General features: G+C 46.0%; 1 protein-coding gene across 1 annotated transcript in view; it reads right to left on the bottom strand.

Annotated features, from left to right (window-relative positions):
• LOC144674427 (sodium/hydrogen exchanger 3-like) overlaps positions 1 to 17992 on the bottom strand; it is a 159520-nt gene that overhangs the window by 970 nt on the left and 140558 nt on the right. The window contains exons 14-15 of the mRNA XM_078535794.1: positions 16264 to 16330; positions 9347 to 9439 (exon numbers count right to left, since the gene is read on the bottom strand). Coding sequence (XP_078391920.1) covers positions 9347 to 9439; positions 16264 to 16330 — 160 coding nt within the window. The remainder of the gene's footprint in view (positions 1 to 9346; positions 9440 to 16263; positions 16331 to 17992) is intronic.

Genomic DNA, 17992 nt, shown 5'->3' with positions numbered 1-17992 from the left:
AATCAGCGATCACCGGCAACGGTAAGTGTGGTGGAGAAAGAGAGAGGATTTCCCGGGGAGAGAAGGTGCTGCAGGGCCTGGGGAGAGAAGGTGCTGCTGGGCCTGGGGAGAGAAGGAGCTGCAGGGCCCGGGGAGAGAAGATGCTGTGGGGCCCAGGGAGAGAGGGAGGTCGTGGGGCCCGGGAAGAGCGGGAGGTTGCGGGGCCCAGGTGGAAGGGGCGGTGGTGAAGAGACTCACTACCGGTGGTGTGTGTGTGTGCATCACAGAGAAAGTGAGTGACTGAGTGTGTAAGTGAGTGCGTGAGAGTGTGTGTGTGTGTGGAAGAGAATGTGTGATAATGTGTGAGAGAGAGGAAGAGAGAGTGAGTGTGTGTGTGAATGTGTGTGTCTGGCTCACTCTCAGTCTCAGGATTCTCAGTCACCCTCATTCTCACACACCAACAAATACTCTCACCCACTGTTACAGGGTAACGGAGTAAACATCCTGAGACTGGGAGTGAACGGGACACTCTCGCCCTCTTACACTCTAATGATCACCTTTATTAATTACTCTTTTATAAAATGATAAATTTATTGCTTTGACATTGCTTTGTTTTTGCTCAGCAAGCTGTTTCTTTTCTTCATACTCAACATTTTTTTTAAAAGTAATGTATCTTTCCGAAATCTGCTCATTGGCCCCTTGAGTAAGAAAAAAATGGAAATTTGCCCCCCACCCCGCCATACAAAAAGGTTGGACAAGCCTGAACTAGTGACTCGGGAATCCTTCACTCACTAAAGAAGCTTTGGAATAATCTCAAGATGGCATTGCGTTCAATATGAGATGACAGTATCCTGTAACAGAAACTCAGCTCACATTTTGCAAAAATACTGCTATTTTTCTTAAAATTGCATTAAGACAATAGAGGAAGGGGATCTGAAGTATTTGGAGTAATATTCTAATGTGCCATAGCTATCAGACAGCAAAAAAAATAACGTTACTCTGAGATTCTGGTTATTAATTCACTTTGATCAAAAGTGATTGCTGTAGGTGTTCACTGAGATCAGTTTTAGCAGATCAGGGATTTGTTCATATCAAATTAACCAGAAGCTGTACAACTTAAAGTAACAATAAATCCAAAGCAACAAGGCATTTACAAGATGGAATTAAAAGCAGTTTCATAATGTGTGTTCAATATGGTTTTAAAACATACTTGAATGTCAATTTATTTTGTTATCCGAGACCTTTGCTTCGTTGTTTTGTGACTTTTCTACTCGAGGCTGATATTATTCTCAGCTATGTACAGTTCAATCCAGGGATAAATAGTAAGAGAGACACAACAAATATGGGGGAAAAATTGTTCTGTTAAATAGCGAGAACCAAGTGATAATGAAAGTTCTAGACATAAAACAAATTCAGTTAGTAAGAATTTCAGTGAATGCGAACAAGAGTTAATGAACAGGTATTTCAATCTGCAAAGTTCAACAAACAGCACAGAGACACAAGATAGCACAACGTGTGATGTGAGAAAGTAGGAAGATGCCACTCCCACAAGCCAAAGAATGTGGATACATCTCAGTCATTTGTAAACAGCTTAATACGTTAATAGCTTGTAGCTCACAATAAAGTTCAAAGGGGCAAAATAACTTCCTTGTTCAACTGCACCCTGTGATGTGCTGGTTCAAACCGTGTGTGTGCGTGCATGCGTGTGCATGTGTGCACGTGTGTGTGCATGTGTGTGTGTGCGCGCGCACGCGTGTGTGTGTGCATGTGTGCGTGCGTGTGCATGTGTGTGTGCATGCGCGCGTGTGCATGTGTGTGTGCGCGTGTCGGCGGGCAGGCGGGGTCAGCGGGTCCGGGATCAGACAGGGGACGGACCGTTGACCGCGATCAACCCCCGACTGCAAATTCACGCTGGCTGGCCAATTAACGGCAGCCGGCACAAAGCGCATGCTGGAAGGCTCAGTGCTGCTGGGGTGGGGTGGGGTGGGGTGGGGGCGGGAGCAGGGCAAGCGCTGAAGTCAGCACAGGCGGGGGCGAGCGCTCACAGAAAACTCCCTGAAAGCAGAGAGCGGCTTCAGGGAGCTGAAGATCTGGACAACCTAAAATAAAGGTCACAGACACCGGAAAAAAGTGTCCAAGCTTCATAATCAGTCACCTGAAAATGTAGGTAACGAAATTGCTGTCCACAGATATTTATTTTTATTTCAATTTACCACAGAAACCTCATCCTGCCTATGGATGAGGTTTCCTGAAAAATGCAACAGACGCCTGGCTGATTCGCCTGCTCACCAACCGTAATGTTGGACGGGCAACAGAAAATCTGTTAGTTGCACCGTTAATGGGCTTAATTACCCTCTTAATTGTTGGTGGGCATGCTTTTGAGTTTAGCGCGTGCCCGCTGACCGAAATATTGCACGAGTGCGCGGTGATGTTGGGACACTCGCCCGACGTCATCACGCGCTATTTCACACACTCACAAACCCATCACACATCCACAGGGATCTCACACCTCAAGGGGCAACACCACTAACTCTCACACACACCCTCACATCTCCATCAGGCTCATATCCTCTGGAACTCGAATCCTCATCCTGTCCATGGCTCCACTCACCACACAAACATTTCATGCAGTGCCATGTATCCTGCGCACACTCTTTCCATCTGTTTTCATGCAGGAGAAGCTGGTTCACAACAGCAGGGAGAGATCCCAGACTGGGGGGTGGAGTTGTACACATTAGGCCCCTCACTCGCTTTGAGGAGCGTGCCATCGCGCTGACTGGTGAGGACGTGGACCATGCCTGCGGTGACGGTGATATCGATGGTGACCACCCATGTGAGGATCCTGCACCACATCATCCTTCTTTCAACGTACCTTGAGTGCTCTCTCTCTTACTTTTGACTCTAATGTCATGCACTAATTATCTCTACTTTGGTTCACAGGGAGCCCTGCCAAGTGACCAATGCCCTTAGCCAGCCAGTCCCTCAGCTCCATTCACATCCTCACGACCAAGTGGCCTCCTCCATTGAAGAGCTGGAAATAAGCAGCCTGGAAGACCCGTCACAGCGCTTACCCACACTTTCTAACAGCACAGAGACACACACCTCAGTGGGACCTAGATCTAGAGCAGGCCCGGGTTCCCACGCTGGTGGTCACCGCAGACACATGTCCACAGCAGGAGGAGGCAGGCTCAGCTGAACTCCCCGGCATTCAGAGGACTGCTGGGGAAGAGGCATCTGTGAGGTCCGAGTCAAATGACAAGCCTCTGGATTTGGCCTTCCTACTCAGTGGAGAGTCAGCAGAAAGCGGAGGAGCATCACACAAAGCTATTGGAAGCCCTCAGCCGAGTGGCATGTGAGTCGGAGCAGTTCGTCCGACTGCTCTCTGATGAAGTAGCGTCCACATGTTTGCGCATGGAGGTCTCCATGGGAAGGATGGCAGATGCCATAGAGACTCTGGTCCAGTAGAATGTGGAGATGTGTGCAGACCCGCACTTCATCGAGGTAGCCATGGGTGACTTTCTGCAATGGAAACACGAGAGGGAAATGGGGCACCTCAAATTCCAACAGATGTTCCTTCCCCTCAAGGGGTCAGGCCAGGGCCCTCGGGAATCAGAAAGGAGGAGGAGCGGCAGCTGGACACCCCTGGGTCATCCACTCAGGAATCTCAGAGGCTGTCCTTTCCCTCTGCATCCTCTTTGCCTGTAACCCCCCCTCAACCTTGTCCTCTGTCACCGCAGAGGGAGCAGCACTCCCACAGGTGGACAGACAAAGCACGCCAAAGTCATCAGAGGCAACAGGGCCAACCATTGCACAGGCTGTCTCCACCATTGCTGCAGATGTCATGGCAGCACCTCGAAGAAGTGGTAGGCCTAGAAAAGTTAAGAAATTTTGGTCACAAGTGGGTTAATGGGTGAACACATTCTGTCATTATATTCGCTTTCATGAACTATGTGCAATGTTGTCTTTCAGCTTCATTGACAGGTTTCACGAGTCCTCCCATTGCATCCCTCCCCACGAGCAGTTCTGCTGCACGCAACTGGACCACGAGTGATTCTGGAGGGAGCAATGTGTGTGTGGCAGGGCCTTTCGGAGCTTTGTGTAAACAGGCTCCCACGCACTTCATCCATCACACTCATCTCACTGCCCCGAACATTTTCAATGCTGCCTCCTGGCGTTCTCTTTCAGTTGTCCATCTGAGCTGACCTGCATCTCTGCCCACCCATTGATCACACTCCCATGCAGCACCTGTACCCATCCAACAGGAGACTCGGCTCGCTTTCGATTTCAAAAGGCCCTTCCGCCTTTTCACTTCCCCCAGTCACCCATGTCCTTTCCCACATCACTGTTTACCCCCACAGCATCGCCTTCCACCTCCCCACTATCACCTACCAACCAGAATCCTTGTCATTCCAGGATGTTCAGGTGAATGGGCATGTTCCCTACCTTCTTAAGAATCCCACTCTCATTCGCATTGACCTGCCCAACCTCTGCCTTCCCACCCAGAGGGTTCTTGTCTGCCTCCGAGTCCCCACCAACCACCCTCACCATCCATAAGACATAGCACCAGAAGTTGGCCATTCAGCTCACCGAGTCTGCTCCATCATTCAATGAGATCATGGCTGATCTGCTAATTCTCTACTTTCCTGCCTTTTTCCCATAACCCTCGATTCCCTTACTGATTAAAAATCTGTCTGTCTCAGCCTTGAATATACTTAATGAACCAGCCTCTATCGCCCTCTTGGGTAAAGAATTCCACAGATTCACTATCTTCTGAGAGAAGAAATTCCTCATCATCTCTGTCTTAAATGGGCAACCTTTCATTCTGAGATTATGCCCTCTGATCCTAGACTCTCCCACAAGGGGAAACAACCCCTCAGCATCTACCCTGTCAAGCCCCCTAAGAATCTTATATCTTTCAATAAGGCCGCCACTCATTCTTCTAAACTTCAATGAGTACAGGCCCAACCTGCTCAACCTCTCCTCATAAGAAAATCCCTCCATACCTGGGATCAACATAGTGAACCCTCTCTGGACTGCCTCCAACACCAGTATATCTTTCCTTAGATACGGGGACCAAAACTGTTCACAGTATTCTAAGAGTAGTCTAACTAGTGCCTTGTATAGTTTTAGCAAGACTTCCCTATTTTTATACTCCATTCCCTTTGAAATGAAGGCCAACATTTCATTTGCCTTTCCTATTACCTGCTGAACTTGTATGCTAGCTTTTTGGGATTCATGAATGAGGGCTCCCAAATCCCTCTGTGCTGCAACTTTCTTCAGCCTTTCTCCATTTAAGTAATATTCAGCTCCTCTATTCTTCCTTCCAAAGTGCATAACCTCACATTTTCCCACATTATATTCCATCTGCCATGTTTTTGCCCACTCACTTAACCTGTCTATATCCCTCTGTAGGCTCTTTGTGTCATCCTCACCACTTGCCTTCCCACCTATTTTTGTGTCATCTGCAAACTTGGTGATAGTACATTAATTTCCCTCATCCAAGTCATTAATATATATTGTAAATAATTGTGACCCCAGCACTGATCCCTGTGGCACTCCACTAGTTACAGGTTGCCATCCTGAAAATGCTCCTCGTATCCCAACTCTCTGTCTTCTATTAGTTAGCCAATCCTCTATCTATGCTAATATACAACCCCCAAAACCATAGGCTCTTATCTTACTAAGTAGCCTTATGTGCAGTACCTTATTAAACGCCTTTTGGAAATTTAAATATATTACATCTATTGGTTTCCCTTTATCTATCATACTTGTTACCTCCTTAAAGAAGTCTAATAAATTTGTCAGGCATGATTTCCCCTTCATGAAGCCATGCTGACTCTGCCTGATTATATTATACATTTCTAAATGCTCAACTATTACATCCTTTATAATAGACTCTAACATTTTCCCAATGACAGATGTTAAGCTAACTGGCCTATACTTACCTGTCTTTTTGTCTCCCTCCCTTTTTGAATAAGGGTGTTACATTGGCAGTTTTCCATTCCTCTGAGACTATTCTAGAATCTAAGGATTCTTGGAAGATTACTACCGGTGCATCCACTATCTCTGCAGCTATATCCTTTAATATCCTAGGATGCAACGCATCAGGTCCAGGTGATTTATCAGCCTTTAGCCCCATTAGTTTCCCTAATACTTCTTCTCTAGTGATAATTATTGTATTTATTTCCTCCCCCCCTTTGGCCCCATGATCATTTAGTATTTTTGGTATGCTATTAGTGTCTGCTACTGTGAAGACTGATGCAAAGTATTTATTCAACTCCTCTGCAATTTCCTGATTCCCCATTATTATTTCCCCAGCCTCATTCTCTACAGGGCCTATATTGAATTTGGCTTCTCTCTTCCTTTTTATATATTTAAAGAAACTCTTACTGTCCGTTTTTATATTACTTGCTAGTTTACCCTCAAAGTTTATTTTCTCCCTCTTTATTTTTTTTTGGTCATCTTCTGTTGGTTTTTACAACTTTCCCAATCCTCTGGCTTACCACTCATCTTTGCCACATTGTGTGTTCTTTCTTTCACTTTGATACTATCCTTAATTTCCTTGGTTAACCATGGTTGGTTTATCCCCTTCCTACAATCCTTCTTCCTTACTGGGATATATCTTTGTTGTGAATCATGAACTATTTTCTTAAACATCTGCCATTGCTCATCAACCATCTTTTTTGCTAAATTCCTTTCCCAGTCCACTCCGCCAACTCTGCCGTCATTCCTTTGTAATTACCCTTATTTAAGTTTAGCACAGTTGTTTCCAAACTAAGTTTCTCACTCAAACTGAATGCTAAATTCCACCATGCTATGGTCACTGTTTCCTAGGGGATCTTTTACTCAGAAATCATTTATTAAACTTGCCTCATTACACATTACCAGATCCAAAAAATGCCTGATCCTTGGTTGGATCCACCCAAAATAGCCTGATCCCTGGTTGGATCCATTCTACTGCTACTGACGCACCCTCACCCTCCCATCCTTCCAGCTCCCTCTGCCCCCTCTCATGCTCACCATTCCCTCCTACTGTGCCCACCCTCAGTTCACTCCCCAAGAGGCAGTCATTGATTCCACTGACCCCTCCCTTGCACATTCACCTGGGCATCCCCCACCCCTTACTCCCTCCTCTAACCTTATTCCCTCCTCCACCCTTACTTCCTCCTCCACCCAGACATCTTTCACCCCCTCCAAACCCCCTCCTCCCCCCGAAATCCCTCCTCCTGCCGAGTCCAGTGGCTGAAGGGCTCAAGCATCTTCTGCTCCCCGAATGTCCGCGATCTGAGCAAGGCCCTAACAGTAAGTCCTGACTTCTGCGGGTCACATTTGTTCAGATGTGATTTGGCCTGGCATGTTTTCCCACCAGTGTAATGGTAAATCTGGCATGGGGTGATGTTTGGGCCTTACTTTGCAGCCCATTACCAGGATGCAAATCTGGTTTGCACTGGCCTGCAGCGGGATTCGTGTTCCGCCATGGTGGACACCATTGCATGATCCTGCTGTGCTTTCAGGTTGGCGTGAAACTGGTTTTTGGCCTTCTCGCCATATTGCTCCTCCCCCCCGCCCTTTCCACCATGATACCCGATGCCAATGAGGCTGGAAAATTCCAGCCTCAGAATTATTAACTAAGCCTATTTTGGTGTCATCTGCAAAGTTGACCATCATTTCCTCTAGCCCTTATCCAAATCACTGATATATACAGTGAACGGAAACCATTCCAGAACAGAACCATCTACCCACTTCCAACCGCTTTGAAAATCTGCCCTAAGCCGGTTCCCTCCATTATAGTAGTTTTTAATCCAAACCTGCTCCATTCCCCTACTTCCACGTCCCTTAATCTTGTCCGATAGTCTCCTATGTGGATACCTTGTCAAAAGATTCCTGAAAGAATGTGTGCACCACATCTATTGCATTTCCTCCAGACACCTCCTCAAAGAAGATAGTACGGTTCATCAAGCACAATCTTCCTTTCTGAAAATGATGTTGGCTGTTTCTATTTTTCCTTCAGTTAGATATTCTGTAATTTTGTCCTTAATTACATGAAACCAAAACCATTACTCAAACGTTAATACAAGTACAAGTACAGAAAAAAAGGTATCAACCTCTCTTGCCTCTATCTGGAGATGCTGCCCGACCTGCTGAGTGAATGCACCATTTTCTGTAGTATTCTGGGGGGGTTTTTGTTCTATTAGCCAACAGTAATCATTGGTAGGCTACATGGTCCTGGAGGTATTGCAAACTAGCCTTGTCCTGTACCAAACCAATGTCTACTTTTTCATGAAGTAATCGCTCAATAGCAAACAGGACAGGGAGCCCTGGCTGCTTTTTCCTTTGTTACTAAATATTGCTGAGGCTAACTGGATTGCCAATACACTGGCCGCTAAGATCAGATTGCTTAGAATCATGAGTGGCTACAGCACAGAAGGAGGCCATTTGGCCCATCGGGTTTGCACCAGCCCTCGATAAGAGAAATCCAGCTTGTCTCACTCCACTGCCCTTTCCCTGTGACCCTGCAAATTTTCCCTTCAAGTACTTATCTAATTCCCTTTTGAATCTGCCTCCACCACCCTCTCATGCCCTGCTTTCTAGATGCAATCACTCACTGTGCATCTCACTATTGCTTCTTTTGCCATTCCATCTTCAATCTGAGTTCTCTGGTTTTAGACCCTTCTCCCAGTCGGAACAGTTTCTCTCTATCCCTTCTATCTAGGCGTCTCATGATTTTGAACACCAGTATCAAATCTCCTCTCAGCCTTCTCTGCTCTAAGGAGAATGACCCCAGCTTCTCTAATCTATCACGTAACTGAAGTATTTCATCCCTGGAACCATTCTAGTAAATATTTTCTGCATCCTCTCTAAGGCCTTCACACACTTCCTAATGTGTGGTGCCCAAGATTGGACACAATACTCCAATTACCTTCTGCCTTTGTACTCCAAGCCTCTATTTATAAAGTCCATGATCCCGTATGGCTTTTTAACTACTTTCCCAACCTGCCCTGCCACATTCAATGATTTCTGCACATAGACCTCCTAGGTCTCTCTGTTTCCAACTTAGTATAGACTGGGGTTTGAATCTGGCTTCTTCAATAGATATTTGGAAAACCATTCACAGTTTATTTACAATCCAATATTTGGCAGCAATTACCAGCATATTGTAAATACATAGGGCATTTTGATTTTGCAAAGTGAGTGTGCATCAGTGCAAAAGTGTCTCAACTTTAACAAATGCATTAAGGTCTTACGATGCAAGTCCCTCTCTAGGAGGCTGTTCACACCAGCTGAAGTTTCCAAATCCAACTTTTCCACTCCATTTCATTATAAGCAGGGAAAGATCATTCACCACTGAACAGACAAGGTATATTACCAGTTATTGTTTCATCCGATTCATTGCTTCCAGGGGTAATTAGGAAACTAATTCCTCCATCTGATGGATCGTAATGGTCCTCTACCTCAGTTTCTGGAAGAAATAGGTAGGAAACAGTTCTTAACCAAAGGAACAAATGAACATAATGCAGGTAATATTACGGTTACTCTTTCATTGATGCCATGGATTGAATCCAGAGTTGCAGGGTAAAATGTTTCTTCAAACTTTTTAAGGTTGTCAAGCGAAATAGGGATTTATGCAGATTCAACAGAGGTACTATGGCAGAACATGATGTCAAACTGTTAAATAGAAAACAGTCCTTTCATTGTTAAAAATTAGACATGCTGTTGAAGCTTTTCATTAGGACAGATGCAAGAATGCCAAATTTCAAAGGGACCAACAATTTACCCTGCATGAGAAAATGGTGCTGATTGGTTGGCAAGTTGACTCTAATTGGGTGAGGCATTGCCATGGTTTCACCAACACAATCATTTTAGTTAATGGCTATTTTCTTCCTTACTTTGGACAACTGTGCGGGAGCAGGAAATGCCAGTGCCCTGATAGACTGTTCTTTGGAAGTTGGGGGATGGGTGGCAAAGTATACTTTTGAGATTTGCACATCAATTGCTGAATCCTTATAAATAGGCACTTGTATGGTGATTTGTTCAAGGACAGATGATTATCTTTTTGTTCTTAAAATAACAGTGATGGAACTTTATTTGCCTTCAGACAGCCAGAGCCTTAGCCAACTTTCCACTTTCTAACCAATGGATATGGTGGCCAATCTAGTGCCCTACAATCACCCTTAGATCACCCAACTTAGTAAAGAACAGCAGTCTAGGACATTTGTTGCTTGCAGATTTCTGCATATAATGCAAGTCAAGGAAGCTTAGCGTTTCCCTCCAGTGTAAAAGGAGTCTTCCAACAGGGTAAAACTCAAACTCAGTTTGTAATCCATTACCACATGTGCACTTCCAGATCTAATGCCAAGTGGAGATCACACACTTCCCTGGGAAAGAGGGCAAAAATCAGATTGGAACTTGATGGCTTGGTGTGTTGACCTGTGTATTACTGAACTACTCACCAGGAACAGCCTAGTATTGATATCTGCTCTATGGAAATTTAGGATGAGAGAGAGAACTTGCATTTGTATAGCACCTTTCACAACCTCAGGATGTCCTAAAGCACTTTATAGCCAATGAAGTGCTTTTAAAGCACTGTTGTAATGCAGAAATCGCAGTGTTCAATGAGCACACAGCAAGATCCTACAAGCCACAATGTGACAATGACCAGATAATCGGTTTAAATGATGTTGGCGGAGGGATGAATATTGGATAGTTGGAAGAACTCCCATGCTCTTTTTTTGAAATAGCACTACTGGATCCATTAAATCCACCTGTGAGGGCAGGCAGAGCCTCAGATTAATGTTTCTTCTGAAAGTTGGCACCTCCTGACAGTGCAGCACTCTCCCAGTACCCCAGTACACTTGTGTGTAGTCAAGTTTTTTGTGCTCAATTCTCTGGAATGGGACTGGAACCTATGAACTCCTGCCTAAGAGTTGAGCATGCTACCACTGAGCCCAGGCAGATACGTAGGGTGAGAAATTGGGCTCATTGGTACCCATTTTTGGAAGTTATGAGTGCTTTTAGACCTGCCAAATAGTGTCTATAGTGTGTACTAGTAAAGTGAATCGTGTGGAACACCTATTGGTACATTAGCCATTTTGGAGCTCAAGACTCCAACCATCACTCTCTGAGCTTTTCACACCTGAACATGTATTCAACAGTGGGAAGGACCCCCCCAACAGTGCTATTTAAAGGCATCAACACATACTTACAGATTAGTTACTTATTGACTATTGATCTGGCTGTGATACAATTCAACACATTTTTGGTACTTTCTATAGTTGTTTCAAGTCGCGGGTGTTTACAGGGAGTGGTGTGAAGGACTTTTTGTCGACTTCAAAGGTCCATCATAAATCAGTTGCTCCAAGACATGTGTACACTAGTGGGTATTCGGAATACAGCATGATTGGATGAATGAACAGAGGCCATGCAGAGTAGGACCAGCTGCTGGAAGAGGGAGGAGAAGGAAGGATGGAAGAGCGCTCAGCATGAGGCCATACCCACCTTTAGTATTCAGGGTGTAATTCTTCTGCTTGGACCTCAGCAAGAAAGTATGTGTGAGATGGTCTGCACTTCACAAAGGACATTGTCACTGAAATCTACCACCTGTTGCAACCACAATTGCAACTTCAGAGAAGGGACAGGACCACATTGCCAGTGTCTATCAATATGATTGTGGCAATGAATTTGTCTGAATTCTTCCAGGCTGAAGCTATAGGTATCTGCCATTCAGTCTTACGTGAGATCACTGATGCTGTTTACTCATTGACAGCTCTCATTAACAGTTTCATTTTCTCTTTCCAGAGAGAAGAAAGCAGAGAGAGCATGCAGCTTCACTAGGTTTGCAGGTTTTCATGTGTTGCAGGGTGCCATTGACTGCACGAGCATCGCTATGTGTGTGCCACATGTCCACTCTGCCCTATACCAGAACTAAAAGTAGAATATCCAGCTGATGTAAGACATAGGCAGCAAATCATAGAGGTCAATGCCTGAAATTCTGGCAATGATCATGATGTCTTCATTCTGTGGCAGACTGCTGTTTCAGCTGCATTGAGGCACCATGGAAAACAAAAAAGTGACTACTGGGCCACCTGTATGCTGTTTACGTAGCTGATATCTCTGTGTGCAACCCATGCACACTTGCATTCAATGAAAGCCATGTTGCCACATGAAATGTGATAGAGCAGACCAGTGGCATCCTGAAGCAATGCTTCTGCTGCCTGGCCCTCTCTTCAGGAGCTTTACAGTACACAGCAGAACAGGTGCCAAGACTCATGGTGGCCTGATACATACTGCACAACCTCGCCATCATGGGGGAATAGCCCTTGTCACCAACTATGCAGTGAGCAGCTGAGGAGCGGGAGTAGGAGAAGGAATGGAGGAGGTAAATTAGACAGCCCCTTTCTGTCCAGGTTATCCGTGAATAATTCATCTGGATATGGTCCTTGTAATCGCAATCCCAATTCTCCATTTACCAACAGTTTCAACACCTTATCTCTGTCATTGAACATCACAGCATCTGCTTTGCCATAATAGAAAAATAAAAGCTACCATAAAATGAATATTCTAAAACAAAATCATGCCACATTGCAAACAAAAGTCAATTAATCATCCTTGTGCATTTCCTTAATGCCTGTCTTCCATGCACTGTTGCCTGTCCTAGTCTTCCTAAACAGTAGGAGCTGCAGCATGGCTAGTGGAAGGCTGCTAACACTCAGTGGAGGAGACTGCAGATGGTCCTTGCAGGATAATCTTGAGCAACACTGGGCCTAAAAGGCTCGGCTTCAGGCTGTACCATCTCGGCAGGGGTGGCAGGAGTGGGGGCTGGTTGGCTGACAGGCAACAGCGAAGGCACTGGCGGCTGAAGTGGCAGGATGAATACCATCTTCCCGAGAGAGGACAGCAAGTTCCTGTTCCATGGGGTCACTGCGAAGCCCCTAGGGTGGCACCTCTGCAATTCTAGTAATCTATTAGAGGACAAATTGCTAGACTGCTGTGACACTCTGCAAGCTCCTTTGCACATTGTAATCCACAATTCATGATGGCAGCAAGCTGAGCTTGCATGACAGCATTCTGAGCTTCCATTGAAGCGCTCAAACATCTGCTGGAAAGGATGGTCTCTGAGCTTTGCACGAAGCCCTCTGCCAAGTTGGTGCTGTGACCCTCCATGCTGATTGAGATTGACGGCAGAATTTCTGGCAAGTTTCCCAATGCTCCAAACATTTTGTTGGGCACACCTATCAGCATTCTTGTGCTACCCCCGTGGAAGTCTTCATGTGAGCCCTCAGCAGCGCAACCCGTATGTGATGTCCCCCTCCACAAGCTGCGCTTTTCTTGCCTCCCTGCCCTGGCTACAACCCATTTGTGCCCAGTGTGTCACCACTTGCAGATCCTCCCTCTAACCTATCCTCTAAGATATGCGCAGTGTCAGCACCTGAGCCGGTGCCTGTGAATGTGAAAGGAACTGACACTATAGCAAAATACTGGAAGTCTGAAATGAAAACAGAACATCCAGGAAACACTCAGCAGGTCCGGCAATATCGGAGGAGAGAGGAACAGGGTTAACATTTCAGGGTCAATGATCTTTCGTCAGACCTGAAACGTTGGCTGGGATTTTCCCAGCGCAGAGTGAGTCCCGACAGCAGCAATCTTCCCGGCGGTGGCCAATTAGGAGGCTGTCATCGGGTCCAGCGTCCAATTAAAGACGGTTCACTGGCTCTCCACGCTGCTGGCCCAATCACAGGACTGGCAGTTCTACAGCCTCAGCAGCTTCACTATGAGAGCTGTCCGCGGCTGAGGCTGAGCGGAGAACAAGATGGCCCCTCAATTTTGAGGTAATAAAATTTGCTCCTGTACAACGGGCCGGGCAGGAAGGCCCTGGTGATTGGAGGGGAAATCCCTCCCATCAGTGGCGCTGGGGCCGCGGGGACAGCCTATGTAACTGGGGACTCCTCATTGGGCCATGGAGCCTCCAGGTGTGATTGCCCCCACCTCCCCACCCCAGGGAGCCACAGGGAGACCACATCCATGCAGCTGATGGCCCCCCCAGTGCAGCGGAGGGTCACTGCACTATCGACAAAGTGTCAGTAGCCCATGAAAACGGTCCTCAACTGGGCCTTTTAGTTAGCTTAACTGGTCGGTTGTTGCCAGTCAGCAGATGACTAAGCCGCTGCCCTTTCTACCACTGGTAAAATGGCCCAATGACAGGAAAGCATCAGGTGGTCCTTCCGCTGCAGCTGCTTGGCATTTTACCAGTCCTGTGCCTCCTAGCCCATCAGCCAGGGGCCGATAAAACCTTGCCCATTAACTCTGTTTCTCTCTCCACAAATTCTGCCAGGCCTGCTGAGTATTTCCAGCATTTTCTGCTTTTATTTGAAATCATGTGATGTTGCTATGTCTTCATCATTACTCTTTCCTTGCTAACCCTGCACTGGCTGGCCATGCAGTACGTCCTGGGCATCTAAGAGGAAACAGGCACAAGGGTGGGATTCTGGTACAAGGGAAGGGGAAAGTGAGAGGTGCATGCTTACACCCACCACCTGTAGCTTGTAAACCTGAAGAAATTGTGGGATGAGGGGCAAGGGGGATTTGAGCAGGTGGATTAGGTTTGAGGATACCATTATCTTCAATGTCTCAGCCCTGTCACTGACCATGGCGTCAGCTATGGGCATCCCAGTAATGGCCAGTACCGTCTCTTCCATGAGGGTTTGGACATGCAGGCACAAAATGTGCCCCTCTGGTTAGTTCCTGCGGCCTCTGGTTTGGTGAAACTTTGTCCTGCAAGATAAAGGGAAGTTTCTCAGTGAGCGCTGTGAATTGTGTTTGGTTGCTGTGCCTGTCGTGGTTGAATAGCAGGCATTGTGTGCAAACTATGAGGTGTGTGTGCATACATACATGCGTGTGTGTGTCTGTGAAAGTGATGGCGGTGACGGTAAATTGTGCAGACTCTGAGGCAAATGCTGCAGTTGGTAAGATATGGCATTTGAAGATGCATTCACTGACCTTAATTGTTCATGCGAGGTAATTGAACTTCTTGGAGCACTGCATCAAGGTCCTCAGGGCTTGACTTGTGGCGTTGACTTCCACGGCCATCTGCTCCCATGGCCTTTTGACAGTGTGTCTGGAGGGCATTCACCGCCCTGCAGATGTAGGACATCGCTTTTCCACCAAGGCATCCAATGCAACATCTAAAACCTTGGAACTCTCCCCCCTGGTTTGCCATTCCTAACTCTTCCCAAGATCAGATTCTCTTCAACCACGACTGCCAGTGCCTGTTCCAGCCACAATGCATCCTTTGAGCACGTCCAGGCTAGCTATAAACATTACTAACTACCCGCAATATTGGCCCCCACTGGCGAATGAAGCCAATCAAGAGTTTGGTCAGCACCAACTGGATACTGAGGTCAGTCAAATGAACAGGCAACATGAAGTTGTCATGTTACCTGCATTGCAACCAATGGCTGCAGGTTAATCGTGTATAGTGATCCCCACATCTGTTTGCAGGTGCTATCCAATTTAGTCACACAATGCTGGCAGGAGGGGGATTACTATTCTTCAGAGGAAGGGCTAAGGATTAAAAGTATAAAAGAAAGGGAAGTTAGTCATCCTTCTGCTACTTATGTTCATCTTCTAGAGTCGCTGCAATTGTTCCTAGTGCTCTGCAAAGGGACTTGGGATATTCCGTGAGGAGAATGGGGAAAAGATACCTTTGTAAGAGAAGGACTCTCACTTTTATGTTACACTGCAGGATCTCCTGTCAAGTTTGTCAGAAATAAAATTGAATAGCTCTAACTCGTCTTTGAATTACAAACATAGTAGATTTTAAATTGTGAGCAGCAGAACCAGAGAGGCCAGAGATATCTCAGCTTTGATGCCTTGTCAATGATGATTGATCTCAGCTAGGCCAGCAGTAGGGATGTTGCAATGAGCCTCAGCACCCTAAGAAGTGGGAAGGGCAGCAGGGGAGAGAAAAGACCAGGATTCCTTCTTCTGATTGCTTTCAGCAATCCTCATGTCCGGTAAAGTTGAAGTGTCAATATTTGGAACCAGTATTCCCAAGGACAAACACATTCCCAATATTCACAGGGCCCAATTTTAATTCTGCACAGGTGAGTGGATTTTGAATGGGTTAATATCAGGTTCACTCCAATATCCAAGCTCACTCATGAGTAGCCACTTGGTCAAGGTTTTGAAGGAGACCAGGCAATCCACGGACTCAGCATCAGAGAGCTTGGGAAGGAGGCCAGTAAAAGGTTAATGTTAGCAAGGAATTAAATGCATGCGAAGAAGTACCTTTATCCACGTGGAAAGGAAGAGGGTTTGTCGGGAGCCTTCGATTTGGCACTGCATCACTGTGTTTCTGTAATAAAACCAGGGCAGCTATAACAGCAATAACAATTTATATCTATATAGCAGCTTTAATATAATGAAACATCCCAAGGCACTTTACAGGAGCATTATAAAACAAAGTATGACACTGAGATGCATAAGGAGATATTCGGTCAGGTGACCAAAAAGGCAGGTCCTAAGGAGTGTCTTAAAAGAAGAAAGTAAGGTGGAAAGGCAGGGAGGCGTAGGCAAGGAATTCCAGAGATCCGAGGCAACTGAAGGTATGGCCACCAATGGCGTAGTGATTATGATTGAGAATGCTCAAGGAGGTCAGAATTAGAGCACAGATATCTTGGAGGGTTGTGGGGTTAGAGGAGATTACAGAGACAAAAAGGGGAAAGGCCATAGAGGAATTTGAAAACAAGGATGAGAATTTTAAAATCAAGACATTACTTGACACAGAGTCACTGTAGGTTAGGGAGTGATAGGGGAACAGGATTTGCCGCAAGTGAAGGCACGGGTCGTAGAGTTTTGAATGGCCTCAAGTTTACGAAAGGTAGAATGTTGGGAGCTAGCCAGGAGTGCATTGGAATCATCAAATGCAGAGGTAATGAAGGCATGGGTGAGGGTTTCAGCAGCAGATGAGCTGAGACAGGGGCAGTGTCGAGTGAGGCTTCAGAGGTGGAAATGGGCGGTCTTAGTGATGGTGCGAAAATGTGTTCAGAAGCTCATCTCAGGATCAAATGTGCCGCCAAGGTTACAGGAGTTAAAAGGGCATTAGTTTCGTAATAGAATGTTATTATCACTCATTTGCAAAAGCAACTCAAATCATAACCAAATTCATCACTTAAATGCAAACAAAATGATTGATGGCCTTGATCGCCTCCCAATGTAAAACACAAGCATTTGTGGATCATTGTGGAGGGAAGTGCCTTCTTTGGAAAGCAACATTTCTGAGCTCCATTCTCAGCTGGGAGCCATTCCAGTAATACCAGAAATATCAACGAATAGGAAGGAGAACAGAGGAAGCAGAAGGAGGTGACACATGGTAAGATGTTCCAAGGTTCTTCACAGGTTGACGCCAAGCCACAAGAAAATATTGGGGCTGATAAACGGCAAGTTTGGTCAGAAGAAAGTGGGCTGCAAGGAGCATCTCATAGAAGGAATGAGAGGTTGAGAGGCAGAGAGATGTAGGGAGGGAATTCCAGAGCTTAGGACCAAGGCAACTAAAGGCATAGCTGCCAATGGTGAAATGATTAAAATCAGGGATGATCAAGAGACCAAAATTGGAAAAGCACAGAGATCTTGGAATAGAAGAAGGGAGAGCTAAGGCACATAGAAGGATTTGAAAATAAAGGTAAGAATTTTAAAATGAGGAATTGCTCAACCAGGAGCCAATGGAGGTCACTGAGCACATGGGGCGATGGGTGAATGGAGCATGGTGCAAGTTGGGATATGGGGAGCAGAGTTTTAGATGAGTTTAAGTTTTTGGGCACGGAAGATGGGAGGCCTGCCAAAAGTGTGAGAATAGACAGGTATTGAAGTAACAAAGGCATGGAGGGTTTCAACAACAGATGAAGTGAGGCAGAGCTGAAGTTGGGCAATGTTAAGGAGGTGGAAGTAGGCAGTCTTAATGATGATGCAGATCTGTCATCAGGAGCTCATCTTGAGATCAAAAACGACACCAAGTCTG

The sequence above is a fragment of the Cetorhinus maximus genome, chromosome 3 (assembly GCF_964194155.1).
Source record: "Cetorhinus maximus chromosome 3, sCetMax3.hap1.1, whole genome shotgun sequence".
In the NCBI taxonomy this organism is placed as follows: Eukaryota; Metazoa; Chordata; class Chondrichthyes; order Lamniformes; family Cetorhinidae; genus Cetorhinus; species Cetorhinus maximus.
The sequence above is the reverse complement of the archived record's forward strand: the minus strand, read 5'-3'. Positions and strand labels throughout refer to the sequence as shown.